General features: G+C 38.2%; 1 protein-coding gene across 15 annotated transcripts in view; it reads left to right on the forward strand.

The window, feature by feature from the left end:
• The window catches only part of MEF2C (myocyte enhancer factor 2C), a 136,466-nt gene extending 127,875 nt beyond the window's left edge, over positions 1 to 8,591 (forward strand). For 12 of the 15 annotated variants that reach the window (XM_048290841.1, XM_048290848.1, XM_048290844.1 and 9 more), the window contains one exon: positions 3,853 to 8,591. In XM_048290841.1, coding sequence (XP_048146798.1) covers positions 3,853 to 4,174 — 322 coding nt within the window. In that variant the 3' untranslated portion in view covers positions 4,175 to 8,591. The remainder of the gene's footprint in view (positions 1 to 3,852) is intronic. The other 3 variants (XM_048290847.1, XM_048290846.1, XM_048290845.1) reach the window with 1 other exon arrangement.
• Positions 8,592 to 16,644: the final 8,053 nt, after the last annotated feature.

The raw sequence follows: 16,644 nt of genomic DNA on the forward strand, positions 1-16,644 counted from the left end.
CTTATGTATTTCAGATTGAGCCTTCTTTTCTTATGCCACAATTATAAATAAGATGTTCTAGTAATTCATTTTCATGTTATTCTTTGTTTTAAAATTCCTTTTTAAAAAGTGTAAACCTTAACACATGAGAGCCTAACAAAATGTCCTGATACAGAAGTTCTTATTCTGCTTTTACATTGATCAGAAAAGTATTAAAAAATAAACAAAACCAACTAAAAAACACTTAGCTTTTACCTAAAATAAAAACAGAGAGGAGGGAAGAAGTTGAATTGCTAGTAAGTCAAAAATATCTTCTCCTAGATACAAATTAGCACATAACTAAGGTTACATAAATAAATTTCTCCATGAATTTTCAATGTTCATTTACATGTATTTATGGGAGAAAATTATATGAAGTGAGGAAATAAACTGATTTAGAGAAGCAAGTGTAGGCATAATAGAAAAGGTGCATGAGGTTTTCTTCCTTCAATAGACCACTTTCTCTCTCTAAAAAACCCTACATTGTCCATGTTCATGTCCTCATCACTTACTCAGACCTGCACTTCTACCTGTGTCATGCTGAGTTTCAATACCAGTTGGAGATTCAAGTAGAAGGAGATGCATACAGAGCTGGCATCATCCCAAGTTCATGGCACCCTGTCTTCCTCCCCACTTCTCACACAGCAGAGCTGTGTTGTTGTTCTGTGTCAAAACCAGATAGGAACCAACATTTCTCCATGTGGCCATCATAATCTGAATAAACATCGAATTTTAACTACACTGGCCTCAACAGGGACTGCTGTGCCAAGTTAAAACATTAATTTTCTTCATTGTCCCCATAAAATGAAGTGTTTTCCTACCATATGTGGAAAAAGGTCATGATGTCAGAATAAGTGGTCTGCCTGGCACCTATTCAGTGCACATAACTATATACAAACCTTTGAAATAATTTTCATTAGTTTCTCAGTAGTTTTTCCATATCCAAGACCTGTTTGTTTACCAGGGGATTTAGTGAAGGTTTCACATGATGAAAATAGGGCCAAATTAACGTAATTATATGAAGCAGCAGTGTAAAATATGCATTGATACATATAAGTGCAAACAGCTGTTTCTACACTCACACATACATATACAGGAAATTAAACCATTTTGCAGCAGACTGAACTCTCATTTCTTATGGCGCAGCTTCCATTCTAAATAGAGGTCAATCTTCTGTTTGGAATACAGATTTATAAACTGCACCTTAGCACCTATTATTTCACCATTCACATGTATGTGTAACACTGTGTTTCCCATGTAAGTGACCATTTTAGCTTAGACGAACTTCTCATAAAAATGTTTCAGAAAATGTTAATGAAATATTGCAAATTATAATGAAATAAAAATATATCAAATCACAGAAATACTTTCAGCAGAAAAAGTTTATATTTAGAAAGAAAAAAACGGTGACTCAAAATAAGTGCTACAATTTATTTATATTGTTACAATTTGTTTATATTGTTCTAAATCTCAGAACTTCAGTCTTGACCTGCCAAAATGACTTCTTATCCTTTTTTAAATGAATAGAAAAAAAGGGGGGATTCAAAATTCAAATCAACCTGTAGCATTTATAGAACTGCCTCTAATTTGTATGCCAGGTGATTATGTAATAATGCCGGTGATTCCCAAGGAATCTGTAGAAAAGTCTATAGAGATGCATTCTCATACTCACTTCTGAGGCACTATTAAAAAGGCAATATTCCAGCACAGCAATACCAGCTCTGTATCAATGACACTCAGTTCATCCCTCTAGATCTGTTCCCTTGGGTGCTGTCACACAATAGAATGCTAGTATGTTCCATGTGAACACATTTAACTGAATATAGTTCTTTTTATCTATTTTTATCTTTTTTAATTATCCCCAGCTTTGCAAAGTGGCATGTCATTTGCTCAAATCAAACACTTCTAAATCAAATGCCCAGGCTCCACCATCCTTTATTACAGGACTTTCAGTTTAGCTATAAGCTTGGCTTGTAAATTCATGTGTAATCTTATCATACTAAACTGACAGCCTGTTTACTCAGGTGAAGTCCTAGGATCTCCTAAGCAACACAAAAATAAAGTCACTGGAAATGAAAAGAAAAAAATGACAGAGATGTATATTGGATTTTCGTTGGATTGTTTTTAACAAATTTTCAGGAAGAATGGAATATTTCACTATGTTGGAATGGCAAAGTCTTATATTTATAGTTTCTTATATGTATTAATTTAATATTTACAGAAACAATACAAAGAAAATATCCTGCTTGAAAAAAGAAAAAGGTTACATGTTTTACTATTGAAGGTTATTATTCATGAACTTTGTAACTTAAGAAAGGGCTTATTGCAGGTTTGAGAAATACATCTGTATAAGACTGAGGGGTTGATGAAAAACTTGGAGGTAGAACATCCTGTTTACTTTATTTTCTAAAAAGATCCATTCATTATTAAACACTGCAGTAATTCCTGATAAAAGAAGATTATATCATTCAATATTGAAGCCTTATAGTTTTATTTTGAATCTGTCAGAAGAAAAAAAATTCATCCAAGTAGTAGTAAATGTTGTTTCAGTAACGCTTAGCTTTCAGTTGATGAGATACCTGGGAAAGTAGAGTATTTCAATAAATGAAAAGACCACACCTAAACTTACCTCTGTCTTCTACATACTTAGAAGTTCCTTACAAATCCCAATATTGCATCTTCTTGCATTAAAAAATGCCTGCATATCCATTTCGGTTTAAAATCTTGCAAAGCCAAGTGGTCTGTTGCCCTTAATGCCTTCCTACCCCTCTATAAATAAATATGAATAGAAACCTTGAAATGCTGTCTCTAGGGTAATACACTAGCTTCAGCTGAGCAAATGGTCCTTGAACTGGAACATAATGGGAACTGCATGTTGAGAATTCTATTTCAATAATGAAAAGTCAAGTTTTGCCAGGAGGTGGTGCTTTTGTACAAAATATTCTGCAGATGAAAGTAATCTCATTTCTCCCATAGAGATAAAGCATGTTCTCAGTATTCACTCTCGTCCCTACCTGTTTCCTCTTTCCTCTGCCACTACCTGCCCATAAAAATGCACAGAAAAAAAAAAAAAAAAAAAAAGCTTAGAATAGTTATACGGCCTACCTTTGAAAAAGTTTCAGCATAGCGGTCTGTCTGCTAATATCATCCTTTGAGCTTGGCTTTCCAATGGGCAAGCAGAGTTGTCCTCTACCCTCTCCTATTCCTCTGCTTCCCTTTTGTAGTTTATCCAAATGCATTCTGGATTGAATTATGGATTTACAGATTTAAACCATAAATCATATCTAAATCCTTGCCTGCCTGTGCTATTTTGTTGATGTCAATCCTAGGACCAGTAATTTCAACTTTATTCTGAAAGGTATAAAAATTACCAGACCAGAATTTTTTGTTTCTGTTTTGCATCTGAAGTCACATGTCAAAACAAACCACAATAAAAATAGTTGTGTGCATTCAAATTAATGGGATTAAACCCAGAAGAAAGTCCATGCTTCCCCTGTCTCAGCTAATGCATACACACGCACAAGTATTAGTTACACAGAAACCTGCAGGTGGTTCCAACAGTGCAAAGGCTCACCTTCCCAAATTTGTGATGACATTTGATTTTAAAAAAAAGAGAGAGATTGAAAGTGAGACCTCTCTCCAAATTGAGGGCTTGTCTGTTGTGGTGCTTTCATCTCCTGGAATTTGTGAATTCTGCTCAGACAACAGTGCCCAAGCTCTCTGCATGTGCTGTTCCTGGTGAGCTTTTACACTGGTGTTTTGTGTGAGTGTTTGTGCATATCTGGGGGCTCCATGCCTCCTCCGTCTGTAACTGGGTTTCCTTTCCTCCTACAGAGCTTGCACTAGCACTCATTTATCTCAGAGTACAAATCTCTCCCTGCCTTCTACTCAAAGCCTCAACATCAAGTCAGAACCTGTTTCTCCTCCTAGAGACCGTACCACCACATCATCGAGATACCAACAGCACACGCGCCATGAGGCGGGGAGATCTCCTGTTGACAGTTTGAGCAGCTGTAGCAGTTCCTACGATGGAAGTGACCGAGAAGATCACCGGAACGAATTCCACTCCCCCATTGGACTCACCAGACCTTCGCCGGACGAAAGGGAAAGCCCCTCTGTCAAGCGCATGCGGCTCTCTGAAGGATGGGCAACATGATAGCATTATTACTATTAGTTGGGGTTTTTTTTCTTGCAGTGTGTGTGTGCTATACCTTAACGGGAGGGGGGAGGGGGGAAGGGTCGATATGCATTATATGTGCTGTGTGTGAAAAAAAGTCAGGTACTCTGTTTTGTAAAAGTACTTTTAAATTGCCTCAGTGATGCAGTATAAGGATAAACAGAAATGCTGAGATAAGCTTAGCACTTGAGTTGTACAACAGAACACTTGTACAAAATAGATTTTAAGGCTAACTTCTTTTCACTGTTGTGCTCCCTTGCAAAATGTATGTTACAATAGATAGTGTCATGTTGCAGGTTCAACGTTATTTACATGTAAATAGACAAAATGAAAACATTTGCCAGAAATGGCAGATCTTTACTGAGAGAGAAAGCAGCTGTTATGCAACATATAGAAAATGTACAGATGTTTTGACAGACCCAGAAGTTGGGTGGCCATGAATTGATGCTAGAAAGAGACTGGGTCACCTAACATACTGAAAATGCTCACAAACATGCAGGCATATTTCTGGAGTATGGCACTCATTTAAAAAGGATCAGACCATTTCAAGAGGACCATACTTCTAAAAATGTTGAGTTCGAGGGCTGACATATTTAATTTTTAAAATTATGGGTCTGCATCATTTATTAAATAAAAAAAGTATAAAAATATGTACATTACATTTTGCTTATTTTCATATTAAAAAGTAAGACAGAGTTTGCAAAGCATTTGTGGCTTTTGTAGTTTCCTTAAGCCAAAATGTGTTCTTCTTTCCTTGATAGCTTTGCTAATCTTTTAAACAGTCCTGAAGAAAAAAACAAAAAGGACTTTTTGTATAGAAAGCACTACCCTAAGCCTTGAGGAACTCCATGCTTTGCTAACCAAGATAACTGTTTTCTCTTTGCATAAGTTTTGTTTTTGAAATGTGTATTTCTAATTATATAAAATATTAAGAATCTTTTTAAAAAAATCTGTGAAATTAACATGCTTGTGTATAGCTTTCTAATATATATAATAATTATGGTAATAGCAAAAGTTTTTGTTCTCTTAATAGTGGGGAATTATATTTGTGCAGTTGCACATTTAACTATTTTCTTTCAGTTTTATTTTACTGGGTATATGCTTTACAGATCAAAGTCAGCTGTTGAAAGACTGATCTGTAAACGATTATACTTTACCCATGGTGTAACAACTTAAATCATTTTAATACAGCATTTTACAATCAGTTGGGTGAACTGCCATCCATTGTATATACTGATTAGTTCTTTCATGCTGTTTTGTGCATTGTAACAAGTTAAGGGCCCTTCTATTTCTTAACGTCCTGCGTATCTTGTAGTTTTCCATGGGTTAAATGACAAAGTGGCGTAACTTGGCCCTCTCATTAATGAAGCTGGTATTCTGCCTGTCAGAATTGAATGTACAGCTTTAATGGCTGTCAGCTACGTGAGCGCAGGTGAATATGTGCTGAAGCAGCAGGGGAGACAAAGGGAGGGATTGGCACAAACATGCCGGTTGTATAGATTCCTCCCCTCTCACAGACATAAAACTCTTAAAGAGATCATCAGTTAAAAGGTCATTCAAAACTGGTTGATTTTACACAGCCAATATTGGCCATCTGGTCCTTGGTTCTCATGGACCTCCACACGTCATCTCACAGTGGGCATGTTGTTGAGCAACGCCCCCTGTGTGTTTACACCGGAGCAGGACTTGCTTCAGCACACGACATCCACATTTTCTCCAGCCTCATATTGTTCCTCTGACTAAGATAGCTTGACCAGAGGGAATGTGTCATTTTCAGTCCCTCTTTGTCCCTCTTGTATATTAGAAAAAATGGTATATTCAAGTGTTTCAGTTTAATCTTTCTGTTGGAGGGAAAAAGTGTTTAAGCAAAATGTTAGTGCCATAGTAAAAGTGTAATATTTCTCCTTTTTTCAAGAGTCCTTCTAGGTCTCAACTACATACATTGACATTATGATGAAGAATATAGCTGTGACAGTGAAATGTCAACGCAAAATACTTTGAAGTGAAATCCACACTCTTTTTTCCACCTATATATGCAGTTGCTGTGCACTGCTCAGTGATAGAGTGTACCTCTCTGTAGTAGAGAATGATGATCAGACTACAGTGTGCATTAGGACACAGGCTCTTCACTTACCATGACTTTACAGAAGCCTGCCTTACAGGCACTTTCAGCCGTGCAGGGGCTATAGCATAATCTGGAAACTCTTTAAGCAGAATACTGTGCTACTAATGCGTCCATCTTATCTCGTGTAGCAAACTGCAGGGTAAACAAAGATACGCATGTTTTAAAAAAAACAAAAAATAAACAAAAAAAACCAAACCAAACGAAAACAAACAAAAAAAAAAAGGTAAAATGGGGCCCATAATTAATTTTCAAACACAAAACCCCTGTGTTTGAAACCACTTTCTTCACCCTCAGATTAATCTGTATTCATATTCTCGTCTGAGAATTTTGAACTTTGGTGTGTCAAAAATATGCAAATATATCACAAATGTACCTTGTAATTTCAAGAAAAAATACAATTTTATTGGTATCGTAGTAGAAACTTGTCAGTGGGGAAGGGGATTTGGTCTATTGATATATTAAGAATAGCCATATTAAGAGTTTACCTTGCGATTTGCCTCAGCAACACATGAAAAAAATGAAAGGTATCATATTTAATGAAGATGCAGTGTAATATATTACTGCAAGTAACTAAGAAGAAAGTAGCGTGAAAAATATTGCCTGGGCAATTTATATTAACTCTGACAGTGATTTTTTGTATAAACACAAGTAGAACAGAATCACGTGAAAATAAATGCCAGTCAGCCCTCTTGTTCCTGCTGCAGAGGGCAACTAATTTATACTGGCAAAATTGTGGGGGATAATGCATATTTGCAAACTGATCTAATGATAAGAAGCACAACTTTGATTGTGAAGTCACTTTCTGTAAACTATAACTGTCTACCTTTCTTGTTCCTTTATCTGTACCTTACCATTTATTGTATTTGCAAAAGCTAATTTGGGTTTATTGTGTGATTCCTTTGTATTTAAGGAGTTTGGGGCAGAGCCCTGAAAGAGTATTAACATTTACTTTACCTTAACCCATGCTATATGATGTTTTAGGCAACATTCTTAATTGCAAGTTCAAACACCTGAAGTGGCATTCTAGACATCTGCAAGTATTGTTATAGCTAAGCTAATCTCTATTAAAAGGTGTTGTCAGTTAGTGTTTAATTGCTGGTGACAATTATATGATATACCTTACCTGCACAACATGTACACTGTATGCATTGAGCCATTCACAGTAAAGCTTTGGTCATTTCAGTGTCTTTCAAAAGTTGTGTTTTATAACAAAATGGCTTATATTTTTCCCAGAAGAGGAATTTAGCAATTTTTAATGACTAATATAAAAACTATCTGTTGTCCTCAGATCTTTTTCAGGTAAAGTTAGCATAAGAATAGAACTCATAGGCTGTTTTCAAGGATGTCAACCCTTTTGTATTGTATGTGTTATCCTATATACCCTCTTTTATCTGTAGTCTAACAGCTGTTTTGTTTTCCTTCTTCCTTCACCTTGAAGGTAAACGCTTTGTAATTTTTTAAAAGCCACTTGAAACCTCAATAAAGGCTGTTGCCTAAACATGGCATACTTCATCTGTTCCTGTTTGTGCCATCTGCTGTGATGTCGTCAGTTACATGGCATTAATTTCCTGCCACTACAGGTCTCTTGAAGGACTGATGGAACATTGGTGTCTGTTAGAATGCTTCAGACTGTAGATGTAATAAAAGGCTTTTGTTAATATATTTTAACCAAAGATGTGGAGCAATCCAAGCTTTGAGCCACAGACTTTCTGCATCAAAAATATCCATTTGATTATTTTCATAATCACGTGTTGCATTTCTACCTTCCCTTCTCATACCTCAGACTGATCCATACCTCAGTTTGATTCAAAAAAAGGTCAGTTAAATAAGTAATTTTAAAAAAAATTACAAATTAAAAATGCAGTACTAGAGTCTTTTGTGTATTTAATATCAGACCTGGGTTACTGCAGGCATTACACTTGGATTGCTTCAGATGGTTTGTTGTATCCTTTTTTTCTTTTTTTCTTCTCTTTCATGGGGATTTGCTTCCATAAAACAATGGTGATAAAAAAATAGCTTGTAAATGGGAGCATACAAGCATTTGCAACAAATATTAAAGTAGAGGCTCACAGCGGCATAAGCTGGACTTTGTCGCCACTAGATGACAAGATGTTATAACTAAGTTAAACCACATCTGTGTATCTCAAGGGACTTAATTCAGCTGTCTGTAGTGAACAAAAATGGGAAAATTTCAAAAGATTCTCCTGCTGGAAATAAGGTATAATTTGTATTTTGCAGACAAATCAGTAAAGTTACTGGCTTTCTTAGTGATATGGTGTCTGTTGTGCATTTTTTTATTAATTTAAATAGTGTTCAGTTTTCACTGTTTTGAATTGTAACACATGAAAGAATCAGCACTTTAACTACCAGCAGCTGCCTCGAGGTCCCTTACCAATTATTTGTGCTTGCTTTGAAAGCTAAGCAATGTTTTCTGGCACACATCACCCCACCAATTCAGAGAAACTCCATCACTCCTCTGGAGTCAGTGTCATTTGGAATCAGGCCATCTGAATCTGTCCTTGACATCTGACTAGCAGAGGAGCTTGATGAAATAATGTCTGGCTTTCAGGTGCTTAGTTACTGAAAGGGAATCTAAACTCCCACATGTCCTGTGAATTATATCCATGGGGACAACCATGCAAAAACCCTATAAAAAATGCATGTTCTGTGTAAAAATAATATATCATTGGATCTATTATTGTCTAACAAACCTGCATAAGGACTGTGTCAGAATTAATCTATTCACCTTTCTATACTTTTTTCTGGGAGTTTTTGTTTGTTTGTTTGTTTGTGGGGAGTTACAGGGGGGTTTTCCTACTAACGTTTATATTTTCAGAATAAAAGAATCACTTTATTTCAAAAAGATGTGGTTTTATGCCAGAAGCAGACAACCTATTACAAAGTTAAGGTGCTTGGTGAATGGGACAGTTTCAAAAATAACTTTACAAAGCCTAGTTCCTAAATATGTTTATGAAAGAAAACTGTGCTGTGCTGTTCCTTTTCACAACAATTTCATTTAGGAGAAATACTGCTAGTATTGCAGTGTTGGACTACCAATGGCCTAGCAATTGGCCTAGCAATGAGATGTTAAAACTAAGATTAAATGTCATTTGTTTTACTACATATTATATTTTGCTCAAGTAAATCCCTTTATGTCATCATTGGCCAGGATTAACAAAATATTTCTGAAAATGCAGTTGGCTTAAAAAATTTATCTGGGAGTCATCTTGCAGTCATCTGTGTGATTAATACTGATAATGTTATACCTGCATTGGAAAAGAAATTACTTAGAAAATAGAGTCTGTTATGTACTTTGTTGTGTTATTTATTGCTCTGGAAAAAAATAAGCATAAACATACCGACTACTTTGCTGTAAATACTATGAACTATATTTATAAACAATTTTTTAAATTATGTTGCAATGGGAGGTGGGGGGAGAGTCAACAATTCTTTAAATCAGCTTTCTCACTTTAGGTTCACATATGTCATCCTAAAAAGCAATTGTGAAGTGTACAGTCTGAGATAATAACTAAGAGGCATACATCTTCCACCCAGAGCGTTTGCTTTACCTGAAAATTCCTTTCTTCTTTTCTTTAGCAAAAATCAACATAGCATCTTTGTAGAACCGGGAAACTATGCTGAGACAGTTGTTGCGTATGTCACATTAAGGAGAGCAAGCCAGCAATGTGACTCATTCATACCTAACCCTTTCTCAAAGACAATGCTTGCATTTCCAGAGGTAAAATACTGGGAGTGAGAGAATCCAAAGAACAGCAAGGAGGAATTATTTTAAAACAATCAGATCATTAAGTCTATAAGCAGCAAAAAGATATTGTTCATGTCTCTACTGACAGACATAGCCTATTCCTCATTAATTCAGTGGAAATTTACCAATGCAGCAAGATTTTACCTGCTCCATCTAAACTGATGCATGGAACTCCAGTTTTCTGGAGTCCCTGATTTTGGGACATTCAGACTGCTTAGCCATATGACTACATTTTTTTTTATTCATGTATTGTACTTAATGCTTTACAGTAAGTATTGAGAGTGTCTGCAATAGGTAAATCTATACTGCATTCTCCGCAGTCCATGTAGACACATCCAAGATAATTCTGTTGTGAGCAGATATTTTGGTTAACAGTAGACTTTCTACTGATGAAGGTATTTCTTTCTCCTCTTCCAGCAGCTATTGTAGCAAGCTTTTGTTCCATTCTGCATCCCCTTGATTCCTAAAGATACTTGAAGGCTAACATGAGAATACTTGAACTTGAATGGAGTACATTGCTTGTGAAAGCTGCAAAGTGTGCTGTTCTAATTGTCCTTTCTACCCTCTTCTGGCTTTGTGCTTCTGTCTGTGGTTCATTCATAGTCTGCCCAAAGTTTTCAGCTTGAAGTATCTGTCTCTATTTATCAGGACAATGATCTATACGTTCTTTCAGGTTACAAAATGTTGCATCCTTCTGGGGGCAGGGATTGATCACCATTAGTTGTGAAGGTTTTACTTCTTTGACCAAAGAAATGAAGTGATGTAATAGAAGATCTAACTGTGCAGGAAAAACTTAGAAGTGATAAAACTTAGTGTGTTTTCATGATAAACATAATTGGTGTAAATCATTATTTTGTTTTGGCAGACATTACTTAGATAATTATTTTCTGTAGAGTTGCTCAGGATAGGGTTTTCAGTCTCACAATGAAAATGCAGCATCCTGTGCGGCCCAAGTCACTTTTTTGCAACCCTTTACACTATGGTAACATTTTTTTATGGCAGTGAGAGCTAGAAAATACCACTATGACATCCTTTACAGTTGCATTTTACAGTGGGAAATCTTGACCTAATACATATTACTCTGTCTGTTCTGAATACAGAACAAGATGGGCAGGAGACAAATTTGCTTGAAAGGAGAACACATATATCCAAAGAAACCATCAGACAGCAGATTCACAAGGCCATATGATGACCAATGTTATGCGTAATTAAGCAGTAGGCTTTTTGGCCATAAAAGATTCTGAAAGTAAACATCCTGGGTAAGTTCATAATGGGTTTGCTAATTTAAGAGGGCATAGTTCCAATTGTCTTATTAAGCATGATGATACACTTACCAGCAAGAGCAAAGGAAGATTTTCCATGGCTTATTTTTTGAAAATAAGAAGCATTCTAGGGAACAATTCATGTATGCTTTTTGTGTGTGTGTGTGTTCTTCCCCTGGAATATCCCCTACAGACTGCTGTAAGGGAGAAGGTAATGAGAAAAGTGGACTTTTGATGTGATCCCATGTGGCAGTTCTTGTGTCTAGACATCACTTTATATAACCATCCTAATTTTCCCTGCAAACCCTTTTTTTTCAGATTATGCATATTGATTTTAAGTGCTAGAAATTAATACAGTACAGATGAAGCATTCAGCACACATCATCAGCCAAGAGCTAAACCTGTCACCTAGCATGGCTTTGCTTTTGCAGGAACTCTGGGGGGAAAAAGAGAATTTATGACCTTTGAAAGAGGGGGCAGGCAACTGAAGAAGAATACCAGATGTTAGGTCATGTAGAGAGAAAATTAGAAAGGAAAAAGCTCAATTAGAATTCAATCTGGTCAATCACTGGTGTGAAAGATGTAAAAAAAGTGTTTTTATAATACATCAGAGACAAAAGGAGAGCCAAAGAAAATGCTTTACTGAACACAGCGGGGGACCATGTCAGCAAGGACAAGGTAAAGGCTGAAGTACTTAATGCCTTCTTTGCCTCAATCTTTAACAGTAAGACCTGTTTTTCTTAGGGAAACCTGACCGCCGAACTTCTAGACAGGGAGCAGAATAGTCCCCCTGTAATCCAAGAGAAAATAGTTAGTGACTTGCTGAGCCATTTAGACACTCATAAGTCTCTGGGACTGGATAGGATTCATCCAACGGTACAGAGGGAGCTGGTAGAAAAGCCTTGTCAAGGCATTCTCCATCTTTTATATTCTGTCTTGGTTAACTGGGAAGGTCCCAGATGACCTCAGTTTGGCCAATGTGATCTACATCTCCAGGAAGAGCTGGAAAGATCTGAGGAACTACTGGCCTGTCAGCCTGACCTCAGTGTCCAGCAGCTTTATGGAGCAAACCACTCAAGTGTGATCACTCATCACCTACCAGACAACCAGGGGATCAGCAGAAAGGGTTTATGAAAGGCAGGTCCTTCCTGACCAACCTGATCTCCTTTTGTTACCATGTTACTTACCTGACGAATGAAAGGAAAGCTAAGGATGTTGTCTACGTGGACACAGCAAAGTCTTTGAACTGTGTCTTATGGCATTCTCCTTGAAAAGCTGTCAGGCCACAGCTTGGACAGTTGCACTCTTTGTTGGGTTAGAACTGGCTGGATGGCCGGGTCCAGAGAATGGTGGTGAATGGTGCTACACCCTGGCTGTTGGTCACCAGTGGTGTTCCCCAGGTCTCAGTACTGGGGCCAGTCCCATTAATTATTATTGATGATCGGGAAAAAGGGACTGAGTCCACACTCAGAAAGTATGAAACTAAATTGGGTGGGAGTGTTGATCTGCTGGAGGGTAGGAAAGATCTGAAGATGGATCTGGACAGGCTGAACTGATGGACTGACGGACAGAGGCCAATGGTATGAGCTTCAACAAGGCCAAGTGACATGTCCTGCACTTCAGCTACAATAACCCCATGCGGTGCTATAGGATGGGGAAAGAGTGGCTGGGAAGCTGCCTGATGGGAAAGGACCTGGGAGTGCTAGTCAACAGATAGCAGGACAGACTGAGTTTTACCCAGGAGGCCAAGAAGGCCAAAGGCACCCTGGCTTGTATCAGCAACAGTGTGGCCAGCAGGACCAGGGCAGTGACTGTCTCAGCACTGGTGAGGCCACGCCTTGAGTGCTGTGTCCGTTTCTGGACCCTTCACTTCAATAAAGTCATTGTGGTGCTGGAGTGAATCCAGAGGAGGGTAATGAAGCTGGAGAAGGTCTAAAGGGTAAGTCATATGAGGACTGGCTGAGGGAGCTGGGATTTTCAGCCTGGAGAAAAGGAGACTCAGGAGTAACCTTATCACTCTACAACTCCCTGAAAGGAGGTTGTAGCTAGGTGGGGCTCAGTCTCTTCTCCCAGGCAACCAAAGAAAGGACAAGAGGAAATGGCCTCAAGGTGTGTCAGGGGAGATTCAGGTTGGACACCAGGAAGAACTTCTTCACAAAAAAGGGTTGTTAAACATTGGAACAGGCTGCCCTGGGAGGTGGTGGAGTCACAATCCCTAAAGGTATTCATGAAACAATTGAACTTAGTGCTATGGTTTAGTTGACAAGGTGGTGATGAGAGAAAGGCTGGATTCAATCATCTTGGAGGTCTTTTCAAACCTAAACGAATCTGTGAATCTGTGCTTTTCCAGTATTGTGCAGTATACCCAGTTGGCTTAAGTGTAAACATGCAACTGTTTATTTATTCCACAGCAGCCAGGGAAAAATGAGTAACTGCATAAATTACAGACACAAGGGTACAGTTAAGGATGCATGATTGATAGAATTAACATGCACATGCAGGAATGAGAAAATATCAGTGTGTAAGTATAGAGATGGGAAGTGAAAACAAAGTGATGACATGAATGCAAACATGGGTCTGTAATTTCACAAACCTGCTGTTCAACTACATACCAGAATTTTGCTGAAAAGATGGATTCGTAGTCGTCTGCAAAGTGCCAGGTACAAAACTGCTCTCACCATGAAAAGGTTTGCTTGCATGTGTAAATATGCCAGTATTAGTCATCAAACTTTAATTAATAAATCACATATACACAAGCAATAAATAATGGAATATTTTTTCAGTCAGAGTACCCAGTTACACAGAAAATGTCACGAAATGACATTATCAGCAAGTATACTCTGTGTATAAGATTGCTTTTGAAACTAGCCCATCAGACCAGCATGTGAATGGATATGCTGGATTAGACATCCTGTGCAGACTTTGTTTACAGTATCTAGACTGACCAGTTTAACAAGGATGCTGTGGTTTAATCAGAATTAGAATTAGAATTAGAGCACTAAGTGCAGAAACTCCTGAGCAAAATTCCACAGATATATTACATGGATCAAAATCAAAGGCTGTTGGATGATGGTTTCTATTGCCGCTAATATCTCTGCATGTAGACTGGGATATTTTCAGAGTTTCCTAAAATGTGTTTATATCTCTGAGACAGTGAACTAATCAAGTTTAGTTATAGTCTAACCATGAAATCATTTAGTGAGGGTAATATAGCAGCTCATGAGAAATGATCATGACAGATGCAGTATAAATATAACAATCATTTTTTAAAACCTCTCCTATATTACCTTAGCATGAAGAGGCAGAGGCTGAGCCAAACACAACCTCCTGCAATGACTTCTTTGCTATTTATACCCCTCGAATATTAACGGAACAATTCAGTCTATCAAATTGTTCAATTCTTGCAGAAAAACAGACTTTGTCCCAAGGTAGAAGACAGATAGAAGAAGACAGCTGGACAAATGAAAAGCATACAAGAAAAGCAAATAGCTTGCGAACATCATTCCAGCGCCCTCTTTCTGAAATGTTTGAAATTTCAGCTGTTCTAAATTTGAATGGTCAAAAAGAGAAGTTACATTTAAACAGTGGTAAAATTAATCCTGATTGAGCTTTTCACATGTCATTGTGGGTGTCCCTCACAAGTGTAAATAGCAATTTGTAGGGAGTTTGCAGAACTGCAGATCAACCTGCAAATAAAGCAATGACAGTTACCAGTGCAATGACTTCTAATCCCATTTAAAAGGTTAAAGGACCTTGAACAGAGGAAGAACAGTGGCTCAAGGTTTTAAGGTTTTCAGAACAAAAATGACTGATCAGCAAACTTCTGAATGTAGCCCAGGAATTATATACCCTGCCTCCTGAAAACACAGGTAATTTCTCCAATCAAGTGTTTGGGGCTGATTCACTCTACATCTTCAGGAAGAAATGTGGATATACTTCAAGTGTATTATGGTTTGGTACAATTTTCAGGTCTTTTCTTCTTCCAACATGCAACAGATACCTATCAATCACCTCCTGATATTTTCATGGAAATTTCTTTCTACTGCTGATCTTTCTGAGCCTCCCACTTCTTAAATAGCAGATGAATCCTGAGTCAGTGTATTAAATATCTAATATTTCCTCTCTTTAATCCTTTTTATTGTAAGAGTTTTTCAGGACACTGAAAAATACAGACAAAACCCATCTTATGTTAGTATGGCTCAGAGAAAACAAAATTCTTTCTGCCTCAGAAATCTGTGAGACAAACAGTAGCTTTTAAAACAACTGAACTGTTGTTTTAGGGAAAAGTATCCACAGGGAAGCCACAGAAAAACAGGTGCTCCAGCAACTTGTATAGCCAACGAAGGCAATGCCATAACACACTTTCAGCTGTCCCTCTCTCCACTTTCCTGATTGGGAAAGAGTTAGGGTTAGGATTAGGGTTAGGGTTAGGATTAGGTTTAGAGTTAGGGTTAGGGTTGCTCAGCCTGGGAGATGCTGGAATGCGAGAAGTCTCTTCCTGTCCCCTGCCCCATTGTGCTGTGCTGTAGATTTTCCCTTGATTGAATCATAAAATCATTTAGGCTGGAAAAGGCCTCTAAGGATGTCAGGTCCGGCCCCTAACCCTTCATTGCCAAGTCCACTATTAATCCACCTCCCCAGATGCCACATTGACACATATGTTAAGTCCCTCCAGGGTTGTTGACTCTACCGCTTCCCGGGGCAACCTCTTCCAGGATTTGATATCCCTTTTAATGAGAAAATTTTTCCTAATATTCCAATCTAAACCTTCTGTGGCATAACTTTAGGCTATTTTCTCTCATCCTGTCATTGGTTTTCTGGGAGAAGAGACCAAAACCCATTTAGCTACAAGCTCTTTCAAGACATATGTAGAGAGTGACAAGGTTCCATATGAGCCTCCTTTTCTCTAGATTGAGCCCCCTGCAATTCCCTCAGCTGCTCCCCATCAGGCTTGTGCTCCAGGCCCTTTCCCAGTTCCATGGACCTTCTCTGGACTCACTGAAGAACCTCAATGTCTTTTGGGTCGTGAGGTGACCAAAAATGAACGCAGCACTCGAGGTGCACCTCACCAGTGCCCAGTACAGGGGAACAATCTCTGTCTTGGTTCTGCTTGCCACACTAGGTCTGACCCAAGCTAGGAAGCCATTGGCTTTCTTGGCCACTTGGGCCCACACTGGCTCATGTTCAGCAACTGTCAACTAACGCAACCGGGGGTTTGTCACCACAGGCCCCGGTGTGCCCTCGGGCAGACGGGACGCAGCGTTGGCCTCCACAACGTCCTCGCTGGACGGCTCAG

This window comes from Corvus hawaiiensis, chromosome Z (genome assembly GCF_020740725.1).
Source record: "Corvus hawaiiensis isolate bCorHaw1 chromosome Z, bCorHaw1.pri.cur, whole genome shotgun sequence".
In the NCBI taxonomy this organism is placed as follows: domain Eukaryota; kingdom Metazoa; phylum Chordata; class Aves; order Passeriformes; family Corvidae; genus Corvus; species Corvus hawaiiensis.